General features: G+C 48.3%; 1 protein-coding gene across 3 annotated transcripts in view; it reads left to right on the forward strand.

The window, feature by feature from the left end:
* Nucleotides 1-13,156, forward strand: part of PGAP3 (post-GPI attachment to proteins phospholipase 3) — a 46,308-nt gene that overhangs the window by 15,951 nt on the left and 17,201 nt on the right. For 2 of the 3 annotated variants that reach the window (XM_090044515.1, XM_090044514.1), the window contains exons 4-8: nucleotides 596-658; nucleotides 1,713-1,774; nucleotides 2,504-2,640; nucleotides 4,526-4,730; nucleotides 6,041-10,078. In XM_090044515.1, coding sequence (XP_089900641.1) covers nucleotides 596-658; nucleotides 1,713-1,774; nucleotides 2,504-2,640; nucleotides 4,526-4,730; nucleotides 6,041-6,104 — 531 coding nt within the window. In that variant the 3' untranslated portion in view covers nucleotides 6,105-10,078. Of the gene's footprint in view, nucleotides 1-595; nucleotides 659-1,712; nucleotides 1,775-2,503; nucleotides 2,641-4,525; nucleotides 4,731-6,040; nucleotides 10,079-13,156 lie in introns of those variants that run through there. The other variant, XM_090044517.1, reaches the window with a different exon arrangement.

Raw genomic sequence — 13,156 nt, forward strand, 5'->3', positions numbered from 1 at the left:
CATTCCACATGTGTTCTATATTGTTAGTATTTTTAAAATCCCCCCCAAATCAAGCAAAATACACTTAAAGTATAATTCCCAAATGCACTTGGGGACAGAAATAAGTCCAAGGCTCTGGGACATAAGTGGTTTAGGACTTTTTGCACAATTGTGGCTCAGCTACATATCCTGGGTTCAGTGCAGGAATTACTAGGTGAGGTTTTGACCTATCAAGTCAAATGCTAAAGGCCAGGAGACACTTTTCAGCTCTATACAGCTGCAGGGTTTTGAGTAATCAATCCCTCCTGACAAAGGAAGAGGACTGAGGGGTGGGTTATGCCCTTCTTCCTTGGATGAGCTCTGGTTGGGGTCAGTGGAGCTGCATGTCTGTTTAAATGAGAACAGAAGGTGATCTTGACTATTAAGCATTATTTGCAGACAAATGGTGTATTAACTTCCTAATGAAAGAGTTCTTAAAAAGCCCTCTTCCAAGTTTTCACTTTTTGTGTACTGCTGAATGTTTCCTATCTCCCTGTGTTTATCTCTGACTGTAAACCCTTTCAAGCAAGAGACCTGTCTCATGCAGAACATCTAATTGTCTGTGTCCGTCTCTTAGGTTTCACTAAATGCCTGGGTGTGGTCTACAATCTTCCATACAAAGGACACTGATGTAACTGAGGTAAGTGGGATCCCACCATAAGATGACTGCATGTCCAGGCAGCAGAGTCTAGCAGTGAGGTCTCCTTCTCCTCTCCTGAAATCTACAAGCCAAGGAAAGATCTGCCTTGCTTTCATCCTGTTCTGAGAGATCCTGTGCTGCTGACTTAACTAGGGACTGCAAAAAGGGACTATAAGGATACTGTCTGATGTGGAAAATGTGTTTCTAACAAGGCTGAGAATCCACCTGGGCATTAGTGCCTCTTGCTTGTGCAGTGTTCTCACAGGGGAAAGAAAGAAACCTAGAACATGGTAAGTGCAAAGCAGGTCACACTTGCCATGTACCTATTTGGTTCTTGCTTTCTACTTAGTCCGTGAGCTATCTGGGGCAGAACTCTTTGCTCTGTTCTTGCACAGCTGGCATGTGCAGCTGTGATCCAGGACTGGCGACTAAATGCTAGTGAACAAATAATACAACCTCACAAATTTGGCAGGGGGTGTGGGGCCTGTGGGAGACCCTAAAAATTGACTCCATGCTGAATTCATTCAGGTTATTCTCCCTACTCTGACTGTCCTGTCAGCCAGGGTCCACTTTCTCCAAGGCAGGAGCGTATGTGTTCAAGTTCAAGCATCTGAATGGTCCTGTTGTCTTCAGCTTATCAATGTGCTTTGCTGCATTAAGAAACCAGACTACCAACTTTTATCTGGACACTCAGGGGCCTGATAGCAGTGAAAATCCATGCTGCAATTGCCAGTAAATGCACTCTCAGCTGCATGGCGCATTTATAGTCATTGTGAGCCAAATGGAGGGGGTTCTTGAACCCAGACGAAACTCCCAGTGGATCCTGAGTAAGGCTTAAGACAAAGCTTTTGGAAATCTGGCTACTGTTTCTTGGCCTCCCAAACCCCTAGGCTTAAAGCGATTGATATTCTGTTTCTGCAACTCAGCCCTTAGAGTGTACCAGTCTCCCTGCCCTGCCCTTGGTCTGTGGTATCCCTGCCTCAGTTTCATTGCCACCCTTCTCTCAACTATCTAATCAGGCCTTTTGTTCTCTCCACCTTCCTCCCCCTCACAGAAAATGGACTACTTCTGCGCTTCAGCTGTTATCCTGCACTCCATCTACCTGTGCTGTGTCAGGTGAGTCTCAGATGCTGGGTGTGCTTTGTCCTCCACAGGTGCAGTTTGGTTTGGAGCCCTTCCACGATAAGCTTGGATAGCCTAGTGACCTTTGTTACTCTGCTCTCTTCCTTGAGAGTATGTCTCCTGCTTTATTGACTCAAAGAGCAAAATATAACTTCTTGTGCTGCAGGAGAGGGAGGGACTCGGTTCAACCCATTAACCATGCCAGTTAATATTCAGGAGGCGAAAGCAGAACTAGGAGTGAGCTATCATATGTTGCCTCTAGGATTAGCCCCAGTGGCTCCAGGAGCAGAAATGGCACATCTCTGAGTGTCAGTTAGGTGTAAGCTTTGTTGAAAGGTGGCTGCTCATGGTCCCAAAGCTTGGGGCTTCTGGCTGCTGTAGTGGCAGTCACAGGCCAAAGTCCCTAGTTGCTGTATAGCTCATGAATCAAGCGTTGGCATTGATCCCAGTGCTGATAAACCTTTGTATAACCAGGGCCAGAAAGCAAAGTAGGAGATGCCCAAAGAGGCAGAAGGGCCTTTGAGCTCAGGGACTCAGTCCCCTCGTGTATGATGTATGGGAGCATTTCACTGTCATCTTTATGATCCTACCTGCATCTCTTGGGGTGACAAGTACAAGAGAAGGTTGCAGGAGTCAGGACCATGTTGTTAGTGGATCATAAGGGGTCGTGTGACCCCGCTGGTGCTCAAGTGCTTCTCTGCATCTTCTCGGTTTCCACTGTAGGACTCTGGGGCTGAAGCGTCCAGCTTTTGCAAATGCCTTTGGGGGTTTCCTTATCCTGTTCCTGGCCTGTCACGTCGCATACCTGACACTTGTGCGCTTTGACTACGGCTACAACATGGCTGTGAATGTGGTGATAGGTAAGGCCCAGCAGAGAATAGACAGTGGCTGTGTCCACAGTCCTCTTCCTTCTGGGGAGGTCTCATTTCTCTGTGAAGGGACCTCAGGGTTAATGTAAATGTGCCTGGGCTTCAAACCTGGTTGCAGTTGGATGCTAGCCCTACAAACAGGACTTGGGTCTATTTTAGGTCTCCATGAGCATGTCCATGGAAGATCCAGGATCTATAATGGACTGGGAGAGGGGTTGGCAACCTATAGCCAGTGGGCCAAATTGGCATGTAGAGTGATGGGATCCAGCCCTCAGTGGCAAGGGGGATCAGTGGCACAAATCTCAACTCAACTTATGCCTCATCTCTTCCACCCACACCAGGTCACTGATTCCTTCCACAGCACCCCGCTCTGTTCTCTTCCTGTCCTCCCCCTGCCTAGCAGGTGTTGTTTAGCATCTCTGCCTCCCCACTGCCACTGGGGACAGATACTAGAGGCAGTGGCAGAAAGTGGCTTGTGTACTATGGACGGAAGTGGTGGCCCAAAGCAGCAGCTAGGTTCGAAGCAGCTGGCTCACCTCTGTAAAAGGGTGCTGACCCCTGTGCTAGAAGAAAGAGGAGCCAAAATTGAAGGGATAGAATACATTTACCACTGTCCTTTCTAGCAGAAGGGGTGTCATGTTACAGCTGATTCTCAGCCCAGCACTGACACTGTACTATGCCATCTGCCCCCTGCACGGAGTTAACAGAAAACTGCACCTTCTGCATCCCGTGGTGCCTGTCCATGCCACTGCTGTTCAGCCAATTAGTAGCAGCCTAAACACTTAATAGCACAGCTGAGCTCTCAGCAGTTGCAGCAGCAGGACTGAGAGTCGGGACACCCAAGTTCTATTCCTACCTCTGCCACTGACTTTACTGGCAGTGGTTGAGTCATTTGCTTTCCCTCTCATCTTTACTCCATGATCTCTGGTGTTTACTCCTGTCGGTTTTGGGGAGTCTCAGTTTTCCTTAAAAACCCCTCAAAATGTAGTTTGTAGCCCATATGGCCTCAGAGAAATACCTGAAGAAACTCTCCGCTAACAGTTCAAGAAACAGCATCACCAACAGTTCAAGAAAAGGCAAATAATCCCAGAATGAGTTGTAAATGGCCTTGAGGGGCTAAAGATTGGCAGGGCCCATGGGCAGTTTGGCCACATCACTTTCACCTTGCCTTTCCCCTCTTCTTTGCTACCTTGGCAGATTTGAGAAGGGAAAGCAGTGGAAGGAGCCCCAAGGTCACCTCTGGAACAGAGGAGGAGTCCTGGAGTCTTCTTTCTTGGGCCAACCTAAATCCAGTTGGACCAGATTGCAGTGGAGGAGATAAGGAAGGGACATGGCAATGGAAAGGCACACTGGGAGGGCTGGAAATCTTTGTGGAATGAAGTCCTGGACATCTGAAGGACTGATGTAGTGACTGCCCTTTAGGAAGGATGGGGAATTGGAGTATCTGGTTGCATGGCTTTGGCACTTCTCAGGGAAGCTTGTACTGGGTTGTGAGCTATGCTGTTGAGGAAAAACCAAGATAATCTCCAGGGCTTGCAGAGATTTGAACCTTGTCTGGGTCTTTGTTCCTTAGACTGGCAAAGGGGAGTGGTTCAGTGGTTCTGAAAAGGGATAGGCGAGATCGGGTCTTCATGCTAGCGTGGGCCCACTGGGGCAAGCATTGGCCAGTTCTGAGAGCCCTGACCTACATGGCAAGAATGGCACAAGCCCCTGACTGCTTAAGGCAGCAAAGTAACAGTGAGACTGAAGTCCAAGGGCTGACGGGTCTTTTCCCCTTCTTCCCTCTGACCAGTAGACACCCACCCATCCCAGAAGCTTAATCCCACTTCACATCACCAAGCAAGATCCCTTGCACCATAATCCTCTTGTCTTCCAGGCCTCCTCAACCTCTTCTGGTGGCTGGCCTGGTGTGTCAGGAACCAACAGCGCCTCCCTTACGTCTGGAAGTGCATGGTGGTGGTGCTGCTTCTCCAGGTTCTGGCGCTGCTTGAGCTCCTGGATTTCCCTCCCCTGTTCTGGATCTTTGATGCACACGCCATCTGGCACATCAGCACCATTCCTGTCAACGTCCTCTTCTACAGGTCAGCCTGGTGCATGCAAACACTGTTCTCTTACCTTGGGAGGTTATTTGGGTGAAGAAACCATGTGGTGATGTAACAAGCAGCGCCCTGTTTAAGATTAAACCCTGGAGAAGCTCCAGTGAGGAGATCTGAAACTCAGCCCCTCTTATTATGTGGCCAAACTGTGCCCTGATCACATCAGATCAGGCTTGGGTCACCTGTTACATGGAAGACCAAGCCTTTGGGAAGTAGTCTTGGAAGGACTCTTTCCCCACCACTAGTGAATGGCCAGTTCAGAGCTGTCTTTATATGGTTGGCATCTTGGCAAGGAAACCCTGACTTCTTCAGTCTGAGCTATGTGGAGTGCCAGCTAGAGAGGCTGATCTTAAGACCTAGCCCCACTGAAGGGAGAGTGAATACCCCAAATCCTCCCTAGTGTTCTGATCTGGGATTCTGGAGATCTCAGGTTCAGTTCTGCCCTTCCAAAATCCTGACTCTTGTGTGGCCTTGGACAAGTCATTTAAATCTTCCTATGTCTCAGGATGCCATCAGTAACAGGGAGGTGATAGCATTGCCCTACCCCTGAAACGTGCTGATAAGTATACTATTCAGATACTCTATCATGGCATCAAGTAGTATACTGGTTCCCTTGATGTGTGTAATGCTGTGCCACTATTATGCTTTATTCCTCTAGAGCCTAGCTGTCTTCACAGTGGTCCACCCAGGGGCTAGGCTTCTAACAATCAGCATGACATAAGCAAGTGACACTGCAGGGAGCCCTGAAGGTGCAGTGCATCAGCCCACAAGCAATGACTTGGAACCATGAATGTCACATAAGTTCATGAATATTAATGAACTGATGGGATCTGAATTGTAGGAGCTATATTAGGCAAATGATGCCCTTTTATTGGCATGCTAGTCACCCAGGCAGGTTTTCCCTTCCAAGGATCTGCATTTGGACATAGTGCCCAGCCTGGTCTCTTCTGGCAGTGTAAGGCATGTCCCATTCCCACAGCCCAAATCAAACCTTCCCCCAGTCCTCTCTGGTTCCCTTGCTATTGTGCCAACAGCTGCTGCTTTTGAATTAGACATAGTTGCTATCAGTCTTATGACACACTGAGAAGGTGGGGGGAATATCTCGGGCAAGTGTTTTTGCCAGCATGAAGATGACTTCCTGGTGTGGTAGGTATGGCCTGTAATCTGCAAATAGCATGCGAAATATTGTACTGATTACATGGTTCTTTAAAGAAGGTAAACTTGCTGCAGGAAAGACACGTACACTATCCCACCTCTGTTAACCTCCGCTCACACTCATCCCATTGTTGTTGCAGTTTCCTCGTTGATGACAGCCTGTACCTCTTGAAGGCAAACTCGGACATTATCAAAACAGACTGAAGCTGTTGGAGGAAAGTAGAATGGGAAAGAGCTAACTCTTCCCTGACAGAAGGTGCTGTGCAAAACCTTCCTGGTGACTGTCCCAACAGCACCCCTGGTCTCAAGACAGCTTCTCTTGAGGAGTGGTGACATTGTGCATCTTCTGTCTTCCACTGTTGAAGTGTCCATATCTGGAGCCTCTTGCTATGCCAAGGCCTGCTCTCTTCCCAAGCTCCTGGAAGCACTGGAAAACACCACATTCTTCTTCAGAACTTTACTTTTGCTTCCTCCACTCTTTTGTTGCCTTCAGAAGTTCTTACTCTTGATCTTGTGACTCTCCCCATTAGAGTGTCAAGGATCTGTCAGAACATCGGTGATCCATCTCGCCCACTTGTCCTCCCCACTCGCTGTAACTCTCTTCTGTGCTACCAGGCAACCTTCATTTCCATTTCCACCATTTAAAAGAAAACATTGAGTGATTCTGGGCTTGCTCGGGGGACTTCAGATGGAGTGGAGAAATGGCCAAAGCAACTAGTGGCATGGTAAACTGAAAGATAACAAAAGCACGTTGCGGAGACATCTGATCATGAAGTTCTGAGGTTCTGAAGGTCCACAGCCTTATTGCTTGCTGAAAAGGGATTATAGTTAATCTTAAATATGCTGGATAGCCCAGGGTGCCCTCTAGATGCTTGTGCAATCTTTGAAAAACTTGGTCTAGCGTGAAATGTGGGGCAGGTTCGGAAGGTTCCACTTCCCCTTCATTGATTAGTTGTGAATTTTTGGATGCTGCAAAGCTCTATCCAGTGTGCCCTAACTGGAGGGAAGGGGAGAAAGCATCTGCCCTGGAGGGAGCAGGTCCTGCAGATTCCCTTGTCTCTGCAGCACTTACTAGTTGCCGAGGTGCCCAGATCAAAGTGTCACTGAAATTTGTTGTGTGCCACATGGCATTCCTGGCTCCTGCCACACACCCCATCCCAGTCCTCTCCCCCATTTTAACTGTATCAGGTGGTAGACTGCTATACCCAACACAAAAAGGACTTCATGGGGGGAATCCTAGAGTGCTGGGGAATTGTGTGTTAAAGCAGAGACCCCAGGAATGCTGTATTGATTGGGGGGGAGGGTTGTTGTGTGCCTTTTCTGATAGATTGCCAAAGGACCAAGGGTTCCCTTGCTAAGTCAGTGATGTTGGAGAGTGGTGGCCCCTTTTTGCCATGGCACTTGCCATGTGGCTGTGCTGGCACTAGGTGGCGATCGTTGCCAGCCCGTTTGGTGTTTGCAGCTCCTTGATCTGCTTGTGCAAGGTTGTTGGGAGACCAGAGCCAGGCTACTTTGCATTCTCTTGGCTGCACAGATCCTTGCATTTAGAAGTGGAAAGCCGGTGGCATCCATCCACCCCAGTGCCATTAGAGAACGGCTTGGCACATCAGCTTAGAGAACCTGTTGGTCTCTGCTGGATACTCCATTGTCAAGCCCCAGGTGTTTCCTAGAGAATCCCTGCCTTACCTGAATGTCCCCTGGCTGCCTGTGAACCCTTGACAGCATATAGGACAGTTTCTACTTCCATTTAAAACCTTGGAAGGCACCAGAAGCCAAGACTCCTGGCTGGCATGGGGCTGTGGTGTTTAATTTGCTGTTTGAGTGGCAAGTGGGATATGTGTGTCTCTGTGCACATGACTGTTTTGCAAAGTTGAAGTCCAGATGAGAAAAGGAAGAGTCCCTTTGTGAAGAGGGTGGGAGTATCCTGGTAACAATCAGAAGCTCTACAAAATTGATGTTAATGGGATTCATCCTCTGTGCAACCACACTTTCTGTGAGTGAGAGAGACCAGACCACCTCTCACCCAGGCAGGCACCGTCTGTCTGTCTCCTCACACTGCTTTGCTTTATTTTTCAAAACCTAAACTCTTCCTGCAGCTGCCCACTGTCCCCTCTGTTGTGTCTGTCCCACAACAGGTTTGCCTTGGCTGGTCATCAGTCCTCCTTCACCCTGCCTTTTGCATGCCTGAAGAAATTCCAAGCCCTGCCTACCTACTTGCCAATTCCAAAACTCTACCTCTGCCCAAGAATAGACCCCATGCTGCAGTAGGTGACATTTTTCTACTTGGTCCCCGGTGTTTTGTGAGAAGCTCAGGATGATCAAACAGAACTAACACCCTTGAGTAATAAAAGGTAGGAACACAGGCAGGCCCTGGATTTGATTAGCTCACCAGGTCTCATCCTCCCAGGTCATCAGCACTAAGGAGTTTATAAATTGGCCTCCCTCATTCATCTTGCTTCACAACAGAAACTTGGGCCAGACTGTAACACAGGAGCCACTAGCAAAGGAATGTATCTCTGCAGGTCTGTATCCAGAGCAGAGGAAGGGAGAACTATGTGACTTGGCAGTTTTATTTCCTAGCACATTAAGCCCTCCTGGATGTAGGAAGCTAAACAGTACAGTCTTTGGCACCTGGAGTTTTGGGAGCACCTACTTTTTACAAGCAGAGAAGGGCTAATCTTTATGTGGGTGGATCTGAGAGGCTAGGCCCCAGCTGCTGTATTAGATCAATGCTGCAATAACAGGGCAGGCCAACTTTGAGTAACAGCAAAGATTTCTTGGGCTATAGTAGGAGCTCATACTGCCTAGGACAAGGGTGTCAGATACGAGCTGCAGAGTTCATCCAGCCAATGCAAGTGTCTCACAGAGGTCCTGGAGGGGCTAGGAATTCAGCAGTAGGGCAAGCAGAAGTGGCATTAATCCCCTCCTCCCTGCCCCCTTGTCCCCAGCTCCCTGTGTATATAGCAGCTCAGGTAGCCACAGGGAGGAGAGGAGTGGGATAAAACCAGTGCCTCTTGCCATGCTGCTTGCTGAACATGGGTCTGGATCCAGCCCAGGGTGCTAAATGAGTCTGACACCCTGACCTAAAAGAAATTCTTCCCACAAAGTAAATGCTTTCAGGCCAGTTAAACTTCTGTTGCACTGGAGGGGCTGATCTCTAAACTCTCTTCTTCTTGGAGCTTTCCACATAGGTGCTCTAATGCATGATGGAGACATTCAGGATAGCTTGCAGGATTGTTGCTGAGGCTTCACTTGGGCATTCTGTAGAGGAATAGATTGGAGTGAGGTGGGTGTGAAACAACTGGTTGCATTCAAGACAATGGAAGTGTCTTGCAATACGGTTGAAGGAAGTGTGCGTGTGAGACACTGACCCTTGCAGCAAGCTCCACCCCTGCCTTCTAGAAGGGTGGGCTAACTTCTTATTTAAAGCTCTGAGTGTCTAATTTTAGAGGCAGAAGATTAAAAAAAAAATACCTCCCTGTCCTTCCACAGCCTGCACTTCTCCTGCTGCAGGCTGGATTTGCCATCCTCCCATGTATACCATACAGTTGTCTGCCAACCTATCATATTGTACAATCAGTCCCCGTCCTGTCATCCTTTTTGCTACCCCCAAAATGTTGCATCTGTTTCCACATGGAAAATGACCTGACCTTCTCTTAGCGCATCTGCCCTGCCAGCCCCTTTAGCTGTGCTTGTAACAGGAGGGCTGAAGGTGACCTGAAAGGACTGATGGCATGAGCAGCTGTTTTGCTGCTGGGGAAGAAAGAGCACAGAGATGTGGGTTTCTTTTCTTTTCTTTTTTTAAAATCTCATTTTTGTTCAAGAATGTTTCCTTCCTCAGTATCCAAGTGGAGGGATGGGGTAATGGGAATAATATACATGTGGAAATAATCCTTTTCTTTTTTCAACGAAGGGTGCAGTCTTGGATGTAAGTATGAGGCAGACCTTATAGGCCTTGTATAGATCAAATCACTCATCCCTGGGGATGTGAATGTGATTTTTGCATCCTGTTGCTGTCTCTCTCTTTTTAAATTGGCTCTTTTGGAGTTTGATCATTTCATTGTATTAGACTTGGGTCAAGTCGCCTATTTTTATTTGATGTGGTTTGCGAACCATCTCAGGTGTCTGTCTTGCTTTTGGTCATGGTTTCTCTGGAAATAAAATTGTAATTAATCTAATCATTACTATCCTTCATCTGATTTCCTCCCTACCCTTCACCCCCTATTTCTATCCAAGTGGGTCCATTTTAGCAGCTCCAAACAGTAGCATAACTACTATGGGTGCATATTGAAGGCACCAGCCCCAGCAGTAGTGTAACTGGGGACAGGGGAGGCAAGAGGGGCACCAGTCCCAGACACTGAGTTGTGGTTGGGGAGGTCACTGAAATGATGCTCCCTCCCCCAGAATCTTTGCCCCTATTGTAGGAGCCAAGCTGGAGAAGCTCTGTACCTCCTGGCTATAAGAACCATGTGCCAGGACAGTGCAGGAGCAGCCCAGTGGCACCTAGCCCTAGAAACCAACCAGGAGCACTCCTACACTGCTCGGCCATAGAAGCCAGATGCAGGGACACATCAGGGGCCTTTGATTCCCCAGGGCAGGATTCTTACAGCTGGGTAATGTGCAGGTTTCTGTGGCGGGGGGGTGCGGTGGGGGGCACAGCACAGGGGCTGCTCCAGGTGTAACAAATTAGTGCTTCCCCCCCAAGTTCCACTCAGGGCACTAAAATTTATAGTGATATCTCTTTGCCCCAGGCACCAACTCAGAGGGAGTGCAGGAATGGATCTGCTACCCAGGTTGCAAAACCTCCTCGTTACACCCCTAACTCCACACCAAGTTCTTAATTCCTGAGCTGTGCTTCCAATCTTGAACTGAGTAGAGCATGGTGGGGCAGCCAGCTGGTGACTGGGGCTGGGCTAGTGACACTGTCGCCCTGTCTAACACCTGCACAAGAGGAAGGAAGCAAGCATCCACCCAAGATGTGCTGATATTTTTGGAGCTAGTATTAGTTATTGGGTTGGGCTGGAAAGCACAACTGACATGGAATAAGTGGATGAGAAGGAATCATCAGGGCTGGATTCAAAGCCCCTGGCCAGCAGGCCCAGTGGTCAAGCTGGCTTACACTGCAACTGCAAATGGTTAGATTTCTCTGTAGGAAGCCTGATGGGACCGGAATCACAGCCTCCCCCTCTCTAAATTGCATCAACAAGGGCTGGAAGGGAGGCTGTGAAATCAGCCCAGGGGCTCTGCTTGGGGTTTATATATACATTAAAATTCTATTCAGCTCCACTCCCTTTCCATGGCTTTGTCTACTTTCTGCTGTTCAGCTGACACGATTGTGATGCTTGCTGGCAACTTCATACAATCAGATCCAAAGACCCTAACACAGCCCTGCTCTTCATTATATCTTCCTGGGCAGAGATGGAAAGGAGCAATGGGCAGCCAATCCTTAGGAGCGGAGGGAAGCTTTCTAACTTAAGACTCCAACACCTCCAAGTCCAGACCAAATTGCTTTCTTTACTGCTGCCTGCCCGCTCTGTTTGGAATTCCTCCCTAGGGAAAGAAATTAAGCAGTCACAGCAGCGATCTGCCTTTTTCCAACAGCAGGCAAAGCCATAGAAAAGGAAGCTCCACCTAAGCTCAGCCGGGGATCAATCGATCCCTCCAAACAGGGCTTTCTGTCCTGTACCCAGTGCTTGCATACCACAGTGACTGGCACAGTGTAAATACCACGTTTAGTTAGTAACATTAGACTTGCTAACGTCAATGCGGAGGCCAAATCCCTCTGAGCTCATTGCAATGCCACTAGATAGAAGGTAGGATTTAATGTCTCAAGATTTATTCTAAGCCTGAAATTCCTTCCACTCCCTCTGTGCACTTGGTAAACCTGCCCTCCATGAATGAGGTAACCCCAAGCAATAGAGCTGTGCCAGATCCAAAGTGGCCCTGAAGTTTCCTGGGGTTGGAAAGTAGCTATAAGCTCCGTGGACTCTTTCCAGTGCAGTTTGAGACCTGGTATTTCTGGGTGGGGAAATGGGAATGTGACCAGTCACTGCAGACAGTAAATACATAGCTTTGTAAGCTGAAGTGTGTAAATATTTTTCCAAAAATATATTAATTTTTCCAAAGGTGCTGAGCCATTGCTGTTCCCATCTTCAGTGGAAGTGTGTGGGTATCTTCTTGCCTCTGAAAACTAAGCAGGGAGTCCTTTAAACTACCCCTTCTCAGTGCAGCTTGTGGGCTTTGTTGGCAGTCTTTGTCTTGGGCCATCTGCCAGAGACAAGAGACGGCAGAACTTAAGCTAGCAGTTGGTGCCCATGCCCCGCCCCCCCCAGGCCAGAACTGACCCAGCAAGAGTCACAAAGCCTAGATATCAGCAGTGACTTGGCCGTGTGGGGCTTTGCCTGCACAATGGCTCGGTGGTGGCAAGTGGCTGGGTAGGAACCTCTGGAACTCCTGGGTTCTTTCAGCCCACTGTTCCCAAAACGCTGCTGACCCCTTCCTTAGACAATAGCAGGGGACCATGCAAAAAAGTAAAAATCCCTTTGAAGCCTGGATGTTTCTTAATGTTAAGATTCTCAGTGACTAAGTTCTCTGCAAAATGCTGCCCCTTAGCCTTTTAGCTTCCAAACAATTTTGGAGAGTGATTTAGAAAGAGGATTAATTTGGGAAAGAATGATGCCATGTGCTGGTTTGCAGGAGGAAGGAGAGAATTCCTGTATGAAACTTTAGAGGGATTGGAGCGGAGTTAAAGATTTTGCATTTTGAAAGTCTTTTGAGCAGTGATCCTAACCACTTCACACTCCTATAGAATCTCACCTGCTTTTTGGTCTTTTTCTAACAGCTGTGAGGTGAGACAGAATAATGTTCCAAACATGTAAAAGGATGCCAAGAAGAGGGAGAAAAGAAATGTGTTCTCCATGCCTATTCCATCTAAGATGGACCTAGTTGGGACACATAGGGGACTGTGGGCATGGGCCCACACAGAAGGTTTGCAGGGAGCCACTGAAACCTTGTCCAGAGATGTGAGCGGATCAAAGACTAGAAGACCCACAGTCAATAGGGGTACTCCCTCCCCCTGGCCAGAGCCTCCTTTCTGGTCAGATAGAGGGCCAGCTTAGCCAGAGCCAGGAGGAAGTTGACCAGGAGGTCCTATGACTTGGTGGGGTCAGGGATGTGGCGTGCATAAATGAAAAGGTGCAGGGAGTAATACAGCCAGAACTTTGGCAAAAGGTTCTTGAGGAGGTGGTAAAAAGGCT

The sequence above is a fragment of the Crocodylus siamensis genome, chromosome 4 (genome assembly GCF_052110815.1).
Source record: "Crocodylus siamensis isolate JL-2025a chromosome 4, ASM5211081v1, whole genome shotgun sequence".
In the NCBI taxonomy this organism is placed as follows: Eukaryota; Metazoa; Chordata; order Crocodylia; family Crocodylidae; genus Crocodylus; species Crocodylus siamensis.